Consider the following 20,251-nt stretch of genomic DNA (forward strand, 5'->3'; position numbering starts at 1 on the left):
CATACGCTAAATAATTCAAGCATAAGTAGACGAAGAGAATAAACTAATAATAATAAATTTTTTATATAGTTCTGTCAAGTTCAGTCTCGGTTTGTAAGTTGAACGAATGAATTGTGTATTTGTTGGATGCAACTAGTTGTGAAAAGAAGAAGATTTTAATTTTTATTTTCACCGTCTGTCCATTTTTATTGGATTGTGTGAGACGAGAAATCTTTTGAGACAGCAACGAGACGTGTTATAGCTACAATTTTAGGTTTGTGATGCAGCATTTTTTATCCACATTAATTAAACTTAAAATCACGTTTTGCTTAATGACGACAATTATGCGAACGCACATACATTTAATAATGAGACGAAATAAAAACTGCAAAATTGTCTATTGGGGGACGTTTGCAAGTTACGTCACGTATATGCTTTAAAACGGTGTTGTCCAACCTTTTATTATTGACGGCACTAGTCCATAGTGGGCTAGCAGCAAAAAAGTGACAATGGTCTACTTGGTTAGAAATTCGGGTAGTCGACTCAAAGGTTCAGGGTTTGATTGCAGGGAAAGTTTAGTTGGTTATTAGAAAGTTTAGTTGGCCCCAGGGTTTAGTCGAATTTCGGGTGATTTTTCGCTATTCTAATCGCACCAGCTAGGTTTATGTATTCGAGACATAAAAATTGTCTCTAGGTACGTTGCATTGATATACTCTGGATCATGCAGTGTGCAGGTTGTCCACGACTGCTTTAGAGTCTGTCTCCTCTCCCCCACCTTTGCTGCTAAATGCCCATATTCAATACAAAATAAGGGGGTCTATCAAAATCGGAGCTCCTGCCTAAAACCCGAACGTAACAACTGAACAACCCCCATCATTGAGGTATAGCAATGATAACTTTTTCTGCATGAAAATCCTCAACGAAAGTGATGAAAATTATCTTCGTTCTAAGTTGTTTCATTAATTACCGTTGTTGCCATGTACAACTCAAATGAGCATCGCTATACGTTTTTTTTTTGAGATGATTATTATTATTATCATCAACATTATTGTTATTAAGTGCTTTTAGTGCTCATTCTCTACGTTTTTTTTGCTTAATGGCATGAAATTTCTTTTTTTTAGCGAGGATTTTTAGATATGAGTAATCGCTTTGTTGAATGATTTCAAAATTGAACTATGACATAAAGGATGCTTGAATTTGGAGAGAGTGAGAGAGAAAATTGAATTGAGTGACAACAATGATTTTTTTGTGATTCGGTTTATAAGATGCAGCTGTTATTTAAAGCTTTTGAAAGTATTTATTTTGTGGTGCGTCAGGTTTCAGAAGCTCTTTATGGACCACAAAGTATTCTAAAAGTGTGAATTTTTAAATGCAGTTTAGAATATTTTCTGAAGATTTCTTCTGCATGCAAAGATTTATCTTTAGTGAATTGGCATCTGTAGCCAAAGTGCTAGAGTGCTCGTCTTATCCAAAAGTCTGAGTTAGATACTAGGTCATGCATAACTTAGAGATCTAGTAACGAAGCTCGATTTATGTGTAATGCAATAATTGGCACTAACTGTATCTCCTGTATTAAGAATCAAACTCAGAACAACACTTCTCATTAAGAGATAATCGCGCTTTAGTACTTACATAAATGAGAGTTTTTAAGAAATACAAACAATTCAAAACAAACATTAACACTGAATTTACAAATGTTTTTCCTTCCTTCTCTCCATGTTTTATTATTTACAAAACCCTTAATTTCTTCATTTTGAGGAATGATTTTAAATGGGAGGATATTGTTGCAATTGGTATTTTGCAATGAAGACAATAAAATACGCTTACTCGAGCGGAATAATGTAGCTAACCGAATTTTTCACCTTAAATGAGTCAAAATTAGCCATTACGGTATCGTCAGTTCAGCTTCACACCTTGCCGTTGAAACTGCTATGTAACAGTGATCTAGATAACAAATTGTGATCTTAGAGATTGTAATTCAGAATATTAGGAATCGGATACGGATTTAACAAGTTAGGGTGTACCAGACCTATGGACTAGTATGCCTAATATTCATAGTGAGATTAGAACCACTTCGTTGATGGCATTCCTATATGTAAGGGTGTATTTCTACTGTTTACTACATACGTATGATTTTGAAAAAGGAAAAGTGTGAATTTCTCAGTTTGAGTCTGAAATTCATGATCGTAGGTTCGGGAATTTCAATAATTAGGTATCAAAGTACCAAACAATTTATCCCCGAGCCATTGTGACTCAGATTTGGCTGCTTGCTAAATAAATGGGTGTGTCTTCATATTTAGTGTAATATGATTCAAATTTATGATTCTAATACAACTGTATCCTCATTAAAAAGCAATTAACAGCAAAAATTCATAATTTTCTAAATTCTAAACAATTATTCCAATATAATTAGAAAATATTCAAACCTAAAAAGTTCAACAATTTGTCTCACAAAGTTAAAACCGCGCTCATAATTCTCAACATAAATTTCAACTAAACACTTTTTGTGTTAATTTAAGTATTGCTTTTTTTTTCACTCGAAACAGCGCGACGAGAATGAATTAAATGAGAGCAGACACAAAAAAAAAGATTCTCTCGATGGGGAATCATCGTTATTATCATCATGCACACATACAGCTACCATCTTTAAAAGTGGCTTTTTATCATGTCAATGAGCGGTGAAAATTGAAATCATTCTCATTCACTCTCCCCGTCGCTTTTGCAGTTTTTATTGCTCCTCCGTGATATTCGCGATAATTAGATGTATTTTTAGATGAAAAAAGCTGTTGACTAAAATTTTATCAGCCTTGCCTTGTGATTCGTGAGAAAAAACGCGTACGATGATAACGAGAGACTTCCAACTTTTGATAAGATGCTCACAAAGTGATTTTTACAAGCGATTAGAAATAATTCATTTTTTATTGATCCCCAGACAGGCTTTATATTTTCATTTAAGTATCATCAAAAGCTGAATCATCACAACTCGGCATGACGATGTTTCATACTCAATTTTTTCTGTAAAGTTTATCGCGTGGAAAAACTAAATTTTTGGATGTATATGAATGAAAATTAAATTCTCATGTTATGATGAATCTTCACTGACAATGCAATAAGCACTGTTCAAGGTTGTATGATGTTCATGAAATATGAATTATTAGATTTGATTGAAAGTGTGCTTAAAATATTTCACATCAGTTATTGTTAAGTATTTGGAAGTACAGTTTTTGCGCTGTTGGCGCTGTTGGCGGAAGAGTTAGGAACATTAACCCAGACCCAGACTTAGTTAGCCCTCAAATGACTATTACGCCAATTACAAAGTGGAGGAAGTGACGAAAAAGTCTACTTTTCATGTCACCTAACCAGTAAACGACCTACCCGAAGATATTGTCACGAAAACATTAGAAAAAGTAATAACACTGCTGTATAGAATTTTAAAACACTTCAAACTCAAATTCGACGAGACAATTGTAACTTGATTATAATTCAGTACTTGTCATGATCACTTATTATGACACGTCTGATTCTCAATTTTCACGAGTCATTTCTGCTTTTTATCTATAAATGCTGTTGAGGGTAATATTGAAATTATTGAATGGTCATGGTTTAGGTTAATGTATGAAAGAATTGTCGGTGATCTGAAAAGCTTTAAAGCTTTTTCGAATAATAAAAGTTGGTTAATTGATCCAAAATTAGGCACCGGGCTGGCATGACTCAAGCATGGTATTGGATTTAAACCGAATTCACACCAAGCTAGAGTCAAGCCGGTCTGGATTTAATCCGATTCCAGCTCCAAGTCAAATGTCACGACAGTCTGTATTTAATCCGAATCTGGTATGGTATCATACTCACGCCGGCTTGTAGCCAGATTATTGATCGATAAACCGATTTGAGATATTCGTGTTTAACGGATTTATACCTAGCCAAATACAAGTCATGAGCACAATTTTTAATTAACTCGAATTTTGTGTAATGCCAACTCGAATTTTCAAAAACAAAATTCAAATTCAAATTGAAGTCAACTAGTCGAATGTACAATTAACAAAAATCTTGGTATTCTCGGACAAGTCTCAAAAATTTCAAGTTTACTACCAGACATAAGGTCGACTAGATACAGTTTGTTCCACTTGTACATGAATTTAGCCGTTCTATTTTGATAACAATCCAGTCTTAATCCCGGTTTATCTATTATTTCTCGCTCCATCTCCACCAAAAAGTGTTTATGATTTTGATCTTAGAATTCAGACCATCTCCTCCCTAAAACAACCTGTTTTTATCCTACCCCTCAAAAAGATAATCCATTTCTTCCCAAAAGCCATTATCACAATCCTCCCTCAAAACGACAAAGCAAGTCCTGAAATTGATTTAATGAAAAATTACCACTCGTTAAGCCTTAAAATTATAGGCAATTTGTGGACGCAATCAAGTGATTCCTGCATCTAATTTAAAAGCTATTTATTACAATATGTACAGACATAAACTTGTATTACTATGGATGATATGCTTCAAAATCCGCCCAGAAGGTTAGTAAAAGAAGCAAGTTTTATGCTAAAAACTTTCACTTTTACAAATATGTTCAGGGTTGAGCATATGTAATATTTATGATACCATTTGGATACTTTCAACATATAATGTAAAAGAAAATGAAGACTTAAAGACTTAAATATTCATTGAAGAGTCTTTGAAGGTTAATATTCATGTCATTAAAGTCTCAAAGGGTAAAAATTTCAAGGTATTAATGTTACTTCTGTCATGAATAATTAAGACTTGAAAATTTAAAATTCAATCTTGTGAATTTTTAATAATAATGTGATATCCAGCATGTGTTGTATAAGGAAGGAAAAGTTTTTTGTTGAGCTGAACTTGAGTTATTGACAGATGTCAAGGAAGTACCGAGAAAATGTTGAAGAGGGAAAGAAAATTAAGAATTGACACATTTTATAACGGAATTTCTGGAGGAATCAATCTTAATAGGATTGATATTGAGCAGCATAGTTACTTACTTGCTTAACTGAGGCGCACGAAGGCTCATTGCCGCATAGACAGCTCTATCATTCGAAACCTTCTGCCAGTTCGGGATATTAAGGACTCCAGCGAACTTTTCGACACATCCAATCCAGGTTTGCAAAGGATGGTGACGCGCAATGCAGCTGTTCACCGCCCTTCAGCTTCTCCTGCCCAAGTACCTACTCCACCTCCCCGTGGTGCATTCCTGGCTATACCAAACCGCCAAGATGGTACGGTACTAATGGAGCAGGCTAAATTTGAGTTTGAGGCCTGGCTAGTCCAATCTCGTTAAACAAAAAGAAGCCACGAATCGCATAGAGAAAAACCAATGAACGGATTTCTTAAATTTAACAGCCACAAGTCAATATTCTCATGAAAATTTAGGTTAACAGCTATAAAATCAAAAACTAGTAATATCCAATTTGAAATCATATCAAATCCCATTAAAAAGCTTGATATTCAGCACAAAGCATAATCTCAATCTGCTGTAATTTCATCTCACACTCTTTCTAAATTGGTTCTATAATTTTTTGTAAGCATCCCTTATGCATAAAAACTAACAACAAAATTCTTGTTCATCGTTACTTTAAAACGACTATTCTATTATGATACTATTATTTTCACATCCAGCTATGATATTACAATCGTTAATGTTTGCTCTGAACTATCAAATTATTTTCCATGCTTTTCTTCCTTTTTTGTGTAGAAAGTTAACACCTACAAGTGTTCACAATATCGGTGACATTTTTATTATATTTATGTGCTCGAGAGAGTACGAAGCATAGTCAAAATTTTAAACATTATGCTTATTGCGTTATAATTATCTATTAGAGAATAATTGGAAGCAGTTTATAGTTAAGTATGAGTTTGCTAATGAGATAACATTTGCTGGAAATAATTTAGTTTGAGTAATAAGCGGAAATAAGCTTTTTGTTAAAATTGCTCTGGAGTCCCAAGAGAATTGGTTGTTTTTAATGCGGCTTTTCTCATTCTCAAGAAAGCCATGATTTGCAATTGGTCTGTCCACAGGTCTTTACGGTCAGCGAAATAAGTAATGCAAATTTTCAAACTTCCAGGTGTTTGGTTACATACAAATTATGAGTCGATTTCTAACGCTGACTCTTTACTTTAAGCATTTTGAAGCCATTTCGCCTGGCAGTCGCTTACTTCACTGTCGATTACTTCACTGCCAGTACAAATCATCTGGCATCAACAGATCCCTTCAGCTGGTGCCTTAAACTGGCTCTATCGCAGGCTGTCCTTAAGCTCATTACCAATATCACATCCTTTATTGCCTCTCTTTAAAAGATCTTTGGCCACCCTTGTGCTCTTTTGTCATCGAAAAATCAGATTTAAAGACTTCATTAATGACTCTACATAATAATAGCTTTTGAGCTGTAGGTCAACTTGTTTAAAATCCATTGTGACGTACCTACAGTTTAAATTTAAGTTCGAACAGGTTTTAATAGAAATTGGAAAACCCCGTCCAAATTCTAAAGCATTCTTTTTTATTTAGCACAGTGGTAAGCAACCTGTGTGCCACAGCAGACTAATGAAACGCCAAGTTTTTCGGAAATTTCATGAATCGTTTGTCGTGTGAGTTTTTGATCGAGGCATGCCGACATGGTGTGCCGTGAAAAATAAAAGGTTGTCCATCATTGATTTAGAATAGTATACCGAAGGTTGCAGTGCTGTCCTTAACACACTCGGCTAGAGTTTGGTGACTTTATATGAAAACAATCTTTTAAGGTAAACAAACTCTGTGTCAGAGTGGCATTTAGTAAATACTTCAAAATAGGCCAAAAACTCATCAAATAAATTACATAATTCCAAACTGATAAGATAACAGCCAAAAACATCATACAAAGTAGCTTTATTGCTTTTTATTTACATTTCAAGTTCATCGTGCACTCCAAGTTCTCAGAGAATACACAAAACTGTAACTCACACTTGAGCTTAAACTGAGAGAACCGAATAAAGTTAAATAAAAACTTTTGTATAACTCGATTATAACTTATCTGGACAACAATATGAAAAGTGCTGAGATCAGCAATTAGCTGGATAATTTTAATTAAAAACCATGTAAATATAACTTTTTTCCCCTTCTGTGCTTTTTCATCCATCCGTGTAGTAAAGAAGCAGCAAAGAACTCAACAAATGAGAAATAAAATTTGCACACGTACCTAAAGTGGTTGGCTGCTCATTTCTTGTTTTTCTGTCTACGCTCAAAGCATTTTTTTCTCACATTACAAAAAAAAAAAAAAAAATAAAGTTCTTTCAATGCCTTCTTTTTTTTTGTGTATATCAACAACATTTATATTTTTTTTGTAGCAGTTTAGTTAAGTGGCAGCATTTAGAGTGAGTAGAAGTAAATATAATTTTGTTTAATAAGCTCAATTTTCAAACGTGTGCTGAGTGGCTCTTTCTTTTGTTATCTCTTTGAGAATTTTTTATGCTTGTATATTACGCTCAAAAAAGCAGTAAAGGATCTTTGTTATGGCAACAAATAGGATTAGGATATAGAGAAGTTTATCGAGTTATAATGAACATTTTTTGATCATTTATTTTGAGTTGCGATGTGAAATAAATGTTTAATTTTGATGAATTGTCGATTAGAGGATGATTTGAAGTGTGCAGGGCGTATTCAGGGGGGATGTTGAAGATTTATGTCAGTGGTGAGCAACTTTTTATTTTTCGCGACCAATATTTTTGGTAAACCTCGACTGAAACCGAATACGGTTCATGGCAATCCCAAAAACTAGTGTGCCGCGGCACACATGTTGTCCACCACTGGTTTTGAGGGTCAAAACCACCGTTTCTCTCTTTTTGTTTCAAAATTCTTCAATTTGCCAGCATTTTTGACAAAAATCCTATTCTTGAACCCCTGCCTTCTCCTTCTGCTTCTAAATCCAACTCTGTGCCTGTCAATTAATGGCAAATGTTATCACATTAGAATTAAAATTATCAGTACAATATTTTTGAAATTATCTCAAAAAGCAGTCAATTAACGAGCAGGTGTTATCATGATGAATTTCTAAATGAGTGATGTTTCCATCAAGTTTGTATAGAATATTCTGGAAGAAAGTTATTACAATTTTTAGAAGTCAATTATCTTTGGGGTCATTCACAAGTTTTGTTTTCATTTTGAAGTACCTGCTTCGTGTAGATTGAAATTTTGTGATATTTTTGGAAGGTAAACAGTTTTGCGATAAGAGAAAAGGAGGTCAGTCAAATAATACATTTTTGTTGCTTTGAACCAGTGGTGGACAACCTGTGTGCCGTGAAAAATGTCAGGGGTGATACAAAGCCTTCTCAAAATACCTAAAAGGTGACGATTTATGGAACAGTTCAAAAAAATTTGTTTTGTATGAAATGCAATTGGGTGTCGTGCCACAAAAAAGGTTGTCCATCACTGCTTTAAAAATAGTCACTTAGACCACTTTTAAGGTTTGATATGACTTATGTTGTATATGTTGTAATTCTTTTTTTTTATGTCTCGTTATGCCGACAAATTGGCTAGACTGATTTTTTTTAAAAGATATACAAATGCATTAAATGCATTTTCTTGCTTAAGTGCTTCATGACTACATTGGAAACTAGAAGTCATTTAATTTTTAGACCGGTTTTGTGTTGCATTACAAGTTCTCGAATAAAATATTTATTTTAAAGTGACTCATTCAATGTTAATTTGACATTGAAGAAGTTGAAGCTGATGATAATTCTGATAAGTAGTTTAGAATTCAAGTTGTCATATAGGGGCCGTACTAAGTAAGGGGCCGTTCACTCATTACGTTCGCTTTTTAGCGGGGAGGGGGGTCTACGATTTTGTAACAGCCTAAGGGGGTCTAGAAATTCGTTTTTTTGCATACGAATAAGTGAACGGCCCCTAAACGTAAAGCTTATTTTGGGGAAGGAGGATGAAGGGCTGAGGGATTTGGTGTTTTATTTCGGAGACAGTAACGAGTAGGGATCAAAAAGTTGACATTTCGCATTATATAAGAAGTAAAGAATCCCAAAGATTTGGAGTTTTCCGAGCGACTCAAATGAAACAGTCAGGAATTCATATGACTGTCAGATAGAAGCACCTCAAATTTAAATTCAATAAATCTATTCCTGATGACGTCTTTTCTATTATTGCTGCTTAGTATTAAGTGTTATTAATGAACAATTTTAAATTTCATTCCTTTAAACATTGAAAAATCCAGCATATACTTAAATAATTTGTAAAAAAATCTCATACATTCCCAAGAGTACGCTATAATCCAGACTTGCAAAAAAAACTCTCTTAAAACCAATAAAATATCAATTCACAGTATATACTCTCGAGAGCATAATAGACTCCAATCAAGTAAATTTCTCTACCTTCTTTTTCAGAAGGAAGTAGAAGAAGTAAAAAAAACTTGAAAAATTCTTCTTACGGTTCGATTGAGGTTGACACGTTTAAAAATCCAATTGTGTTACATGAAAATAAATCCACTCTCATTTCGAAAGTAAAATGAAAATCGATTTGCTATAAATCTATCCTTTCTTGCTCATTACATCCGAAAGCAACAAACGGTTTCCAAAAAAAAAAGTAAAGTAATGGCAAAAGGATGACTTTTTATGTGTGTGCGAGCACATGTATCGATAGATAGTGTGAAGAAGTCAAGTAAGAAGTTAGAAATTTATATATGCGGTATTTCCTTTACCCTTAAAAAACTTTCTTTCTTCTGCAGTCAGGTGGTGAAATGATAAATTGAATCCGTGACCTACATACAAAATAACTATTTCATACAAATGTTGCGGAAAAGTAACTACTTCCATTATTAAAGTAGAAGCATAATATGGCAGCAGCTTGTGGTATTCAGCAAATATCTTCTTATCCCAACCCAAACAAAAAAAAAAAGTTCATTAAGAAGATTTTAATTAATGATTAATTGTGTGTGTTTCAAATGAGAATTTGTAGAATACTTAAATATGCTCATAAGGCTTTCCAATTCGAGTCTAGCATAAAAATATTTTTTTTTACGCAATGTGTTGATTGTGCTTTTTTCTCATTCACTCACTTTTATTTCATTTATGACCTGCCTCAAGGATTGCGAACAACATTGTGATTGAGTGGGAAATGTGCGAGTAAATTATTGCAAATAAATTAAGGAAAAAAAAAGTTTTTGATGTGTGGGATTTGGATTGAAATTCACGTGATTTAACCAGATTATGGTTGTTGAAAAGTTGGAAGGAATTTTGGATTTGTGGAAATATTTAGATGTCTAAATTTGGTATTAATTTATTCAGAAAGTTCTCGATTGCTTCATGTGTGGTGTCTTGAATGAAACATTAGGCTCCATTTGGCAGCAATTTAGACGAGATTTTGCAAGTTCTTAACTGAATTGTTCTGATTCCCAGAAAAGCACATGACATGGAAATGGTTCAAAATTTGGACAAATCTCTAACCAGCTTAACATTCCAGGCATGTGGCCGTATTTGTCATATTTGTGGATTTTCGGCTGGTCTCAGATCTGGGGTCACTGTTGGACTGGTCTGGGCTTTATTCGGATATTTAACCATTTGTACGCCTTATGCTTTCCGAGTTCTTCAAATAATAAGACTCAAAAAAGTACATTAAGACCAGTGATGTCCAAACTGTATGCCGTGGTACAGTAATGGATTTTTAACAGATTTGGTATTGGCTTAACAACAATTTGTGCCGTGGCACAAACAAGTTTGGACAACACCGTTAAAAACCTTTAAAATTGCCTCTACCTACTACCTAATTTGTTACTCTTCAAAATTCAATAAACAGAGGTTAATAACGTATTATTAATGGATGTTAAAATTGGATTAACCGAATAAAAAGTGCTTGACATTTTCACAACAATCGTCAGCAAAAAAAAAAAATCCAGTCAAACACTTTTTAATGACATTTATTTTTTCATTAAAACGCAATAACAAATGTTTTCAATAGCAATTACTTATTTCACATGGTTTTTTAACCGGTTGTAATCACGTGAAACTTGTTCAAATAAACATCGTGATTGTCGGTTTTTAAGCGGCTTACTTATCGAATGTTCGAGATGTATTAACCTGTAATTTTTCGAAATATTATTTTTTTTGGGGATTTCCTAAAGGTTGACAATTAGGTACCGGTTTTAATGTGAATATGGTGAATTGTAAAATTTTGGTTTTGGTAAATGACTTGTGGCTTTGGTATTAGATTTTGCTAAGAGGGTCAAACATTAAGTGGCACTTGACCTGAACGGCACAATGTAAATATTCAATAGAGCAACTATTTTACTGTTAATACGGCGTCATAGCGGTGCTCTAGTAAACACTGTGTGCTGGTCGGATGAGTTCAAATCCAGCTTTCTGGAAGTCAATTAAATCATCAAATGCAAAACTAGAAACTCCTTAAGAATTCTATAGTCATGAAATTAAAAACATCATCTTTCCACAAACATTCATATTTCCCATGCTTAATACCTAAAAATTGTAGAGGTCATGTCTCATATTACGTCTTTTTAAACAATAAATTCTCACAAAGCAAAACTTGTTTTTGTTTTTAATGGAATGACAATTGTGAAAAAATTCAAAACATCAAAAGTGAAGCTATATCTACACATATGCTGAATGACTTCATTATCTGTGTTTGTCATTGTTTTTAAAATCATTCTAGAAACGAGTTTTCAATTTTTCTAAACGAAGATTGTTCTCTAATTACGGAACCCAATTGGTAGAAAAAGGGGGAGGGGAGTAGGTGCTAGAATCTGAGCAAGAATGTAGCATTTACGAGGGCTTTTGGGAATAGTTCTAATCATACGATGAGCATACTCAACTATAAGGTTCTCATGAGTATATTCAATCAATTCAATTTAATTGAGTTTGATGCTCATGGTTCGTTTCAGACCGCCCAACTGATACGTCCCATTCCAAATTTGTTCCCCCTCCCTCTCCTTATTCTCTCCCATTCTCTAACCGTCGCATAATTCCCAAACATTCCCTAAACGAACGATCCAGAACATCGACTGAAAAATTAATTAAGTAACTCAACACCGAGATTCCTTTTAAATCTCATCAAAAAATAATCAAAGCACATGACAAAAATATATTTTTCTTTCATTTTTTTTACGAGCAACAGCAGTAGCTAAATCTTTGCATTGACTTATTCATTCTGTCAATCGATAATTTGTGTAAACAATCTTATTCACTCCGATTTATTCTACATCAAGTGCTATTCAACGCACAAGTTGCTGTTATTTTATTCTCTATGCTTACATCTTTTTTTCTTGACATTCCTTTCTCTCTCTCTGTTACTGTCTTGAGTGTTTACATTGAACACTGAGATCATGATGTAAGTAACTGAGAATAAAAAAAAGAAGGTAATAAGATAGAAGAGAATAAGAGACATGGTATAGGAAGGGCAATTTATATACATGACATAACAAACAAGCATCGAGTCATTGAGTCAAGAAAATGAATTATTAATAAAATATCAACTTTGCTCAATTTTGTTTTCATTGCGATTTATAAATTACATGCGTATGTCTATCAATCTACATAATACTCGATATGCTTTATATAATCAATGCTGCAAATAAAAATTGTTCAATTTAGTAAATGAGTGAGCATTTTTTACTGACATGCCCGGGCAGCCCAATGCGGGGAACGGGCAAATTAAGTTGACACCAGCCGTTACTTTATCACTAGGACAGCTTCGCGTCTTTCCGCAATTACGGCAGTATAGCAGTTCTCTTGTGACATATTATGCTACTCGGGACATAAGATGCTATACTGGAGGTCTTAGTAATTGAAATTTTGTACGACTAAGGTCAAAATAACTGTTACTTATGAGTCTATTTCATTTGATATGGATATCCGTTATAGGATTAATGAAAGCATATGTTATATAAATTGAGTTGGATAAAAGCTCTCGAATAGACATTTTTTTATGAAATATTCTGAAGCTTTTCATAAGTTATTTATTCAGCTTTTGATTCAGACGAGAAGGTCATGAAATGAAGAAAAAAAATTTGTAATGAAAAACGGGAAAAATTAAAACGTCGTCTCTGTTTGTCTTTATATTAATGCATTTGCTTGAGGCTGTATTATGAGGTTTACAAATTTATGAATTATTAAGTATGCAGACTATGGAAGTGAAAGGTCAATGATCAGTCATGAGTGTTTGTCTTTCTTAAGAGAATGTTTTGAGCTCTGGATGAATACAACATGCTGAAAATGGTTTGTTCTATGCTCTTAAAAGTTATTGATGTGTTGGAATGAGTTATGATTTGATATTCTGTTCATGTGGTACGATTCATTCAGGTCTATTCTATCAATATATCATTCGTAAGATAATCTTGTAGTTCTTGCTTTTATTTTACCAACTATACTTCATGTTCGTGACTTGTTCCATATTCTAATGTTGTGCAAAGCTCTAATTTCGTATCTTGATCTTAAATATTAAGCAATTGAAGTATTTTAACATCCACAAAATCATGATTTGAAAATAGAATGATTAGAACTAACATCTTCCGAAGTACTACATCAAATTCGAACCAAAAGCCTAGTCCATGACACAACGGAGGCCTATTTAGTGTATATCATTAGACTAGACATGAATATTTCGTATGTCATGATTAAATGCCTTAGATCAGAGCATCTAAAGGTGGACTTTCCAACACCGGGTTATACAAAGAGCTAAAATAACTTGAGCATTTATATATTGCCATCGACTGCACCCGGCAACCGGTGCTCAGTGGTTACTTCTGGTATATTTGCCAGGGGTCAGAGAGACGGACAATTCAGGTGACAAAGCTTCTAATTTTTGTCACTTGTATCTTAAATTCTTTGATTTCTTTGAAAAAGACTTTGATCAATAACAGCTGAACCTTTGACAATAATTAAAGGAAAATGGCACTCATAAAAATTTCTTTAAAAATCAACTTTCCATATGTCTCTAGTTAATGTCTTGTTATAACCAAATCAAAAATCGAATCTAAACTCTGTGTATATTAAATTTCATTTAATTAATTTTATCGCCTTATCAATTCCCTCCACTTCAAACTTCTCAAGTATCATCTCAAACACATTCAATTTAAAACTCAGCACAAAAAAGAGAGAAAATCTCCCTAAAAAATTTTACTAAGTCATCAATTTCCGGAATCTGATACAGTTTGATTGAAATCCTTAAAAATATTTTCTCAAGGATATCTCGAGTATCTTTTTTCATATCCCCAAGTCTCTCATTCTAAACTGCTCTCATATTTTTCATTGAAAAAATGCCTCTCATGCCACACATATCTGTCGTTTATAAATATTTATTTACCTATAAAAATGCGTTTCAAGATCTCACATCAGCATAACAACGACCTTTTAGTTTATATTTATTTTTATATACATTTTCCTCACAGCTCTAAAAAGACCCCACAATGAGCTTTTTAGAGAAAGGAAAAAAAAAATTGCTATTTTAGAGTGGGAAATAAAATAGTCTGACAAAAAATTCAATATCCTAATCTATTCCAGATCAGTTTCAATCGTTACATTGAGCTCTAACGACCAGCACATCATAGTGAAGTAATAATATTGTAGCTAAGAAGCAAGCAAGCAAAAAGACAACAAATATGAAGTCCTTAGTCATCGGTTTTGTAATTTGTCTTTTCACAACTATCGTTTATGGTGATGATGTGAAGCCAGCAAAAGCAATTGCTGTACTTTCACTATCCGAGAAAGTAAATGGAAGTGAGTATGTGTGGAACATCTCTTAGACATAATCCATGTTAAATCTCAAAGTGGCAGTAAAATTAGATGAACAATATCAACCCTTTTTATCTCCTGTGCTGCTTCTGCTCTGTATGACTTGTTATTATTTTATTTCATTTTATAGCCATTACATTCTCACAACCATCATGCACGGAAGCTGTTCTCGTTCAAGTAGAAATTGTTGGACTTTCACCGGGTAAACACGGTTTCCATATCCATGAAAAGTAAGTGGTCATTTAATATGCTGTATTTATGGAAGGAACTAAAATACTGTACATTATTGAATATTACAGAGGTGACTTATCAAGTGGATGCGCGTAAGTATAAAATCTCAATATTCTTATAATAATAATCCTCAAATTTCTCTATTATACACACTCACACATGTAGGAGTACTGGAAGTCATTATAATCCAGATCGTTTGAATCATGGTGCACGTGAAGCACAAGTTCGTCACGTAGGTGATTTAGGAAATGTGATTGCTGATGAGAATGGACGCGTCTCAACATCATTCTCTGATAGTATCCTAACACTTTATGGTGCTCGTAGTATTATTGGTCGTGCTGTTGTTGTTCATAATGATGAAGATGACTATGGACTTACTGATCATCCAGATTCACACAAAACTGGCAATGCTGGTGGACGTGTTGCATGTGGAATCGTTGGAATCTTGTAAATATTTTTTTTTCTTTTGATTTTTTTTAATTGCTAATCTGTCCTCTATCTTGCTCATCTTGTGCTTTATTGTTTGTATTTTTTCAATTTTTCATTTGAAAGTGTCTTTTTTTGTAAGTTTTGTGTTTGGTTCTCGAAGAAAAAAACAGAATAAAAATCTTAATTGTCATGTGTTCATTTGACCCTTGAAAATATTTAATGTGAAATTGTGTATTGCTTGATAATCAGAGATGGTAATTGAAAGGGAATTGTGATTGTTATGGCAGTGATAATGTGCAAATTAAGAAGAAAGCTTTAGAAAATTGAGATTTAGATTGTGTGATAAAGATGGTAGGCACACGGTAAAAAAGGCATAGAAATGTGGCTTCAGGTTGGTGTAGCTGTGAGGTAGGGATGCATTCAGTGAATTAAATCAAGTTTTGCATTGAATTAAATAATTAGAAACAGTAAAACGCATCTTAAAATAGAAGATCAAGGCAATCAAGGAAAAACGTTTGTTGTGTATACAGTAAATTGTAGTTCGTCAAGTAGATTCTAAGCTCACATTCACTAATTAATCACTTTAAACATCGTTCACTTATTTTTTTTAGTTTCAATGAATTTCATAATTTGGACTTTATTTGAAGTCTATGTGGTTTATGTATGGAAACTGACTCAAGTCTACTCGATTTCATATCAAATTCTAGACAACCCTAACAGGCTAAGAGCATGCTTTCATGGTACAAAAATACCATTGCGGTCTATTTGCCTGTTAGAGCAAGTTTGAGCTCGAAGTATATGTGAGTCATGCGTAGTGTAATATTTTGAACAAGTTATAATAAGTCTTCTGCTTGTCTAGTTAAAAACTTCAAATTTGTGTGACTTGCCATGAAATGTGAAGTATGTCACTAGGCACATTTGATCCACAAAAACTATTCATGGCAAGTGATAAATGCCATGTTAACAGCTTTACAATTTGCCATTTGGATGCCGTGTTGCCGCCATCTGGCAAACCATGAAAAAATATCATCGATTTGGTTTTGGTAAATCAATTGAATCCTGTTTCACTCGAGAAACTGTCTTTGCATCCTAAAAAAGTTCTAACTATGCACATAAGTCAGCTAAAGCTCTCCACAATTGCATACCAATTAGCACAATGCCACAAGAAGTCTTCAAAAAATATTAAAATTATAACACAATAGATTCCCATCAATTATCACCTCTGCAAACTATTATTTTTAATCCTCTTATTTAGTTACACAGCTTGAACTTCCAACATATACTCTCTCAAAATCACTCATTGTTTTATGACCAGAGAGAGGAAAATATGTTCTACATTAGCAAATCACACATCAAACATATATGTAACAATTCAATTAAGATCAAGGTGAAGGTTATTGCTATGGATTTTTTGCACAATCATTTTTCATCATATGACACACAGAGCACTTTTTATAGACAACAAGTATTGATATTCATGCGTTAAAAAAAAGTATTAAGTGACTGGGCTATACACAAACATTGTCCTTTATGACAAACTGTTGTTCGGTGATTTATTATCCAAAATTATCATTTTAGCGAGCCATCAGACGGAGATTGGCCATGCACAAGTGGATCATCATCAGCACAAAAGGGATTATTATCAATTGTGTCTATTCTAGTTGTCGCCGTAATTAGCTACAATATCTGAAAAATGATTTTTGTTGATATTTCTCATGTAAATATACAGATGATGGATGATTCTTGCGACTTGTGTCATATTGTTGAGAAATTTTTAATGATAGTCTAATTTGTATAATAAATTATTTATTTATTTTCACTTTTGTTACTGAATTATTTTGTTGTTGGGGAGGTTAGTAAGGGGGTCAGGGGGATGATTCATTTTATTGGCAGTAAAGTTTTGAAGAATGCACAGAAAGCTACTAAAAAGGCACACTGGGTAGAAAAAGTGAACAATCCGTCTTTAACCGAAGAGGCATCAGAATTAAGCTGGTATATGTCATTCAATCGTTGAATAAGATAGGACCAGCGCTTGGATTAAGAGCAACCGAATGACTCTCTTATTTTAAACCCTATGACCCCCTCTTAAACCCTTCTAAGAGCGTTACGTAATAACTTATTACTGATAAGTGAACGGTTGATTAAGATTAGTTAGGCTTCTTAGCTTTAATTCAAATACACTTCAATTCTACGCCCTACTTCAAACTAAAATGGATAAGAATATCAAATTTAAATGGTTTGAAATTTACTGATTTTATTGAAAACTACGCATGAAAGCAGTTATATTTCCTAGAATTGTAAGTTAAGTACATTTCAGGGTGCATTTGCATTATAAATTTATTGACGAAAATTATTAGAATATTCATTGTCTGGAACATTTGATTAAATTGAAATACATGCATAATATCAAATTTCAATATGTAGATTGCTCAGGCAGTTCAATTATTTAAGCTACAAATAAGAACTTTTCAGACATTTCCAAGACTTTTTGTTCTTAAATAATCTTCAATTTGCATAAATAAGAAGTATTTTACTAGATTTCTAGTAAAACCCAAATATGCACACGGCGTAGAAAAGGTTGTGAAAATAATCAGTGTCTCCAAATCGGCATATCTCTGTCCTTGAGCCAGATTCAGTAAAATCCAGTCGGCTTTCTACGCAGTGTGGCTTTCAAGAAAGATTTAAAAACAATTTACACATTTTCATTAAATTAGCCTAAAGCAAGATTGAATTCACACGGATTTTGCACGGATTAGCTGTTGTTCTTTTACTAAGAAGAACACAAAGTCATTAATTTAATATGCAAGAATACACTGTCAACTTGATACTAACTTTTCATCATCTTGTCTAATGAACACGTTCTTGAAATTTCATATATTTAGTAATTAGCAAAGATGGTAATTAGAATGTATTTTTATGTCTGGCTGATTGGAATTGTCTTGTGCTAATTTAAAGCTGTGGCTTAAATTCAAAACAAATATGACTCAGCCTTAGATTATTTTGGATCATTTGAATAAATTTGTTAGCAAAAAGTTTGACTGATGAAACAGAAATTACAGTAAATTATCAGTAAGTGGAGTAAATTATTGAATCCATTAATGAAATCACCAGATCATTAAAGTGATTATGAGGGAAATTGGTCTGTTTTCTTGTTTATTGATATTCATCACGAAAAGCAGTGTTGAATCGAGGAGGAACTAGTGAATATTAAGTTTAAAATGGATTCAGAATTAACATCGAATTCATCGTGTCTTCCACAAATAAAACTTTGTGTCGTTCGGGTGAGTTGACTGCCTCGAAGGATCACTGAGCCTCGGAGGTTTACTAATACATAATGAAAGCCGCGTACATTTAGGTACCAAATAGAAGCGTCCATTTGGCTGCCAATGCAGGTATTGACGGAGTCTTAAAAGCAAGCGGAGCCGCTCGAACAACAAACTCACTCATACGAACCAGACTCCATTTGTGGAAGACACTCGAAGACTCCAAAGTGAAGACTTCTTCATTTTTGATGTTCTGGATTGTAAAACAATGAAGCTTTGAATAGATATTAAGGCTTACAGAAGCTTAATTTTCAGTACGGATATCGTAAGAATTTCCAAACCGACTACATCCGCCAGAGTTTGCCTCTTTTCCCAACCATTCAGTTAGACAATTTCTTCAATCTGCAATCTAGTTTATCCAAACAAAACTCTCAATTTCAGATACACTTCCTAAGTCTTGCTACGCTTCTGTATTTTTTATGAAACTTTTATTCAATTCTGATTCAATTATTGAACCACTTATAATGCAGATATTCAACACTGACAGCAAATATTCCACGTTTTCCTACCTCAATTTTCGTTCATTTCCTCAATCTTTTTTTAGAAAAATGATCCGACAATTTCGTTTCATCAAAAGCATGAAGAAAGAATGGGAAGCAAAAAAAAAAATTCTCTTCACTTTTATATTTATTGTACAAAAGATTGATGATCTCAAGAAATGAACAATGTTCTTTAAGCCCCAAAGGATGAGAAAAATTGAAAAATTTTTTTTGTGTGAGTTACGGCAAGAAAAAAAAAAAATGAAAAACCATAAAAAGCATCAAAAATGTCCTTTCTTCACCATCTTCCTTAATCTTCTACATTCATATTCTGATTTATTTTTGTCGCTGTCTGTGAATTAAATCAGCAGCATGAAAGATAACCAGAAAAAAGCATGACATTCACAACCGAATCCCTTTTTTTTTCATCATCTATTGCTTCCTCTGCATTTCTTGTCCCCTGCCTTATTTTTTTTACAGATATCAGCATATGTTGGAATCTCCATTCTTCCTCACATGTCACATCTGTGTCTAGTAGTTGTTGGTATGTGTGGCATGTGATAGACCCAAACATCAGCATTAAGTAAAGTGAAACAAGATGAAGAGTTATTATTTTATTAAATGAGATGTGGGCGCATTTATGTGGGTTATTGAAGAGTTAGTAAAGGAAAGAAAAAAAAAAGACAATCAGATGGATTACGTATGGCATTTTTTTATGATGACTAAGGAAAGATGAAGACTCTTTTTGATAAGTTTATTTCATGATGATGATATTGAAGGTAAGAAGAGATTTTTTTTTTCTGGGAGAGTGTGTTACTTTATGAACTGGTAAGACTGTGTATATTGTTAGGAATTTCGTAGGGAGAACTTAAAGGTTATTAACTATGCTGATAGTTCTTTACAAGTAGGGTTCGAAGAAGAAATGAATTAGAGCTCGACGACAAGTATGTTGTGCTGACGGTTTTTTGTCCAATCGACGTTTTGCCTTTCTTCCAACTCTGCATACCTAGCCACAATTTTTGTGTAAGACGCCAAGTACGATTTTGTATAGAAAAGTCGAATCAACTTCGAGCAATA

At 33.5% G+C, this 20,251-nt stretch overlaps 2 protein-coding genes across 3 annotated transcripts in view; one reads left to right on the forward strand and one right to left on the reverse strand.

The window, feature by feature from the left end:
• nAChRalpha7 (nicotinic Acetylcholine Receptor alpha7) overlaps positions 1-20,251 on the reverse strand; it is a 140,922-nt gene that overhangs the window by 60,593 nt on the left and 60,078 nt on the right. The gene's annotated exons all lie outside the window — the stretch shown is intronic.
• LOC139087067 (uncharacterized) lies at positions 7,222-17,205 on the forward strand. Of its 2 annotated transcripts, none has more exons than XM_070635761.1 (6): positions 7,222-7,341; positions 14,482-14,697; positions 14,843-14,942; positions 15,012-15,035; positions 15,109-15,390; positions 16,951-17,205. In XM_070635761.1, the coding sequence occupies exons 2-6, from the start codon at positions 14,580-14,582 to the stop codon at positions 17,060-17,062; spliced, it is 636 nt and encodes a 211-aa protein (XP_070491862.1). In that variant the 5' UTR covers positions 7,222-7,341; positions 14,482-14,579; the 3' UTR covers positions 17,063-17,205. The 2 variants fall into 2 exon arrangements, with proteins under 2 accessions (XP_070491862.1, XP_070491863.1); XM_070635762.1 differs by having other exon boundaries at positions 7,335-7,351.

Source organism: Chironomus tepperi, unplaced genomic scaffold (genome assembly GCF_022539635.2).
Source record: "Chironomus tepperi strain 1889 unplaced genomic scaffold, CSIRO-AGI_Ctep_v1 contig_93, whole genome shotgun sequence".
NCBI classification, from domain to species: Eukaryota; Metazoa; Arthropoda; class Insecta; order Diptera; family Chironomidae; genus Chironomus; species Chironomus tepperi.

What these genes read in the sequence shown, in the direction of transcription:
- LOC139087067 (XM_070635761.1), top strand. Translation starts at nt 14,580, where the DNA reads ATGAAGTCCTTAGTCATCGGTTTTGTAATTTGTCTTTTCACAACTATC. An exon ending in GGTTTCCATATCCATGAAAA is followed by an intron (nt 14,943 to 15,011) that starts GTAAGTGGTCAT and finishes TGAATATTACAG; the next exon opens with AGGTGACTTATCAAGTGGAT. An exon ending in TGTGGAATCGTTGGAATCTT is followed by an intron (nt 15,391 to 16,950) that starts GTAAATATTTTT and finishes TTATCATTTTAG; the next exon opens with CGAGCCATCAGACGGAGATT.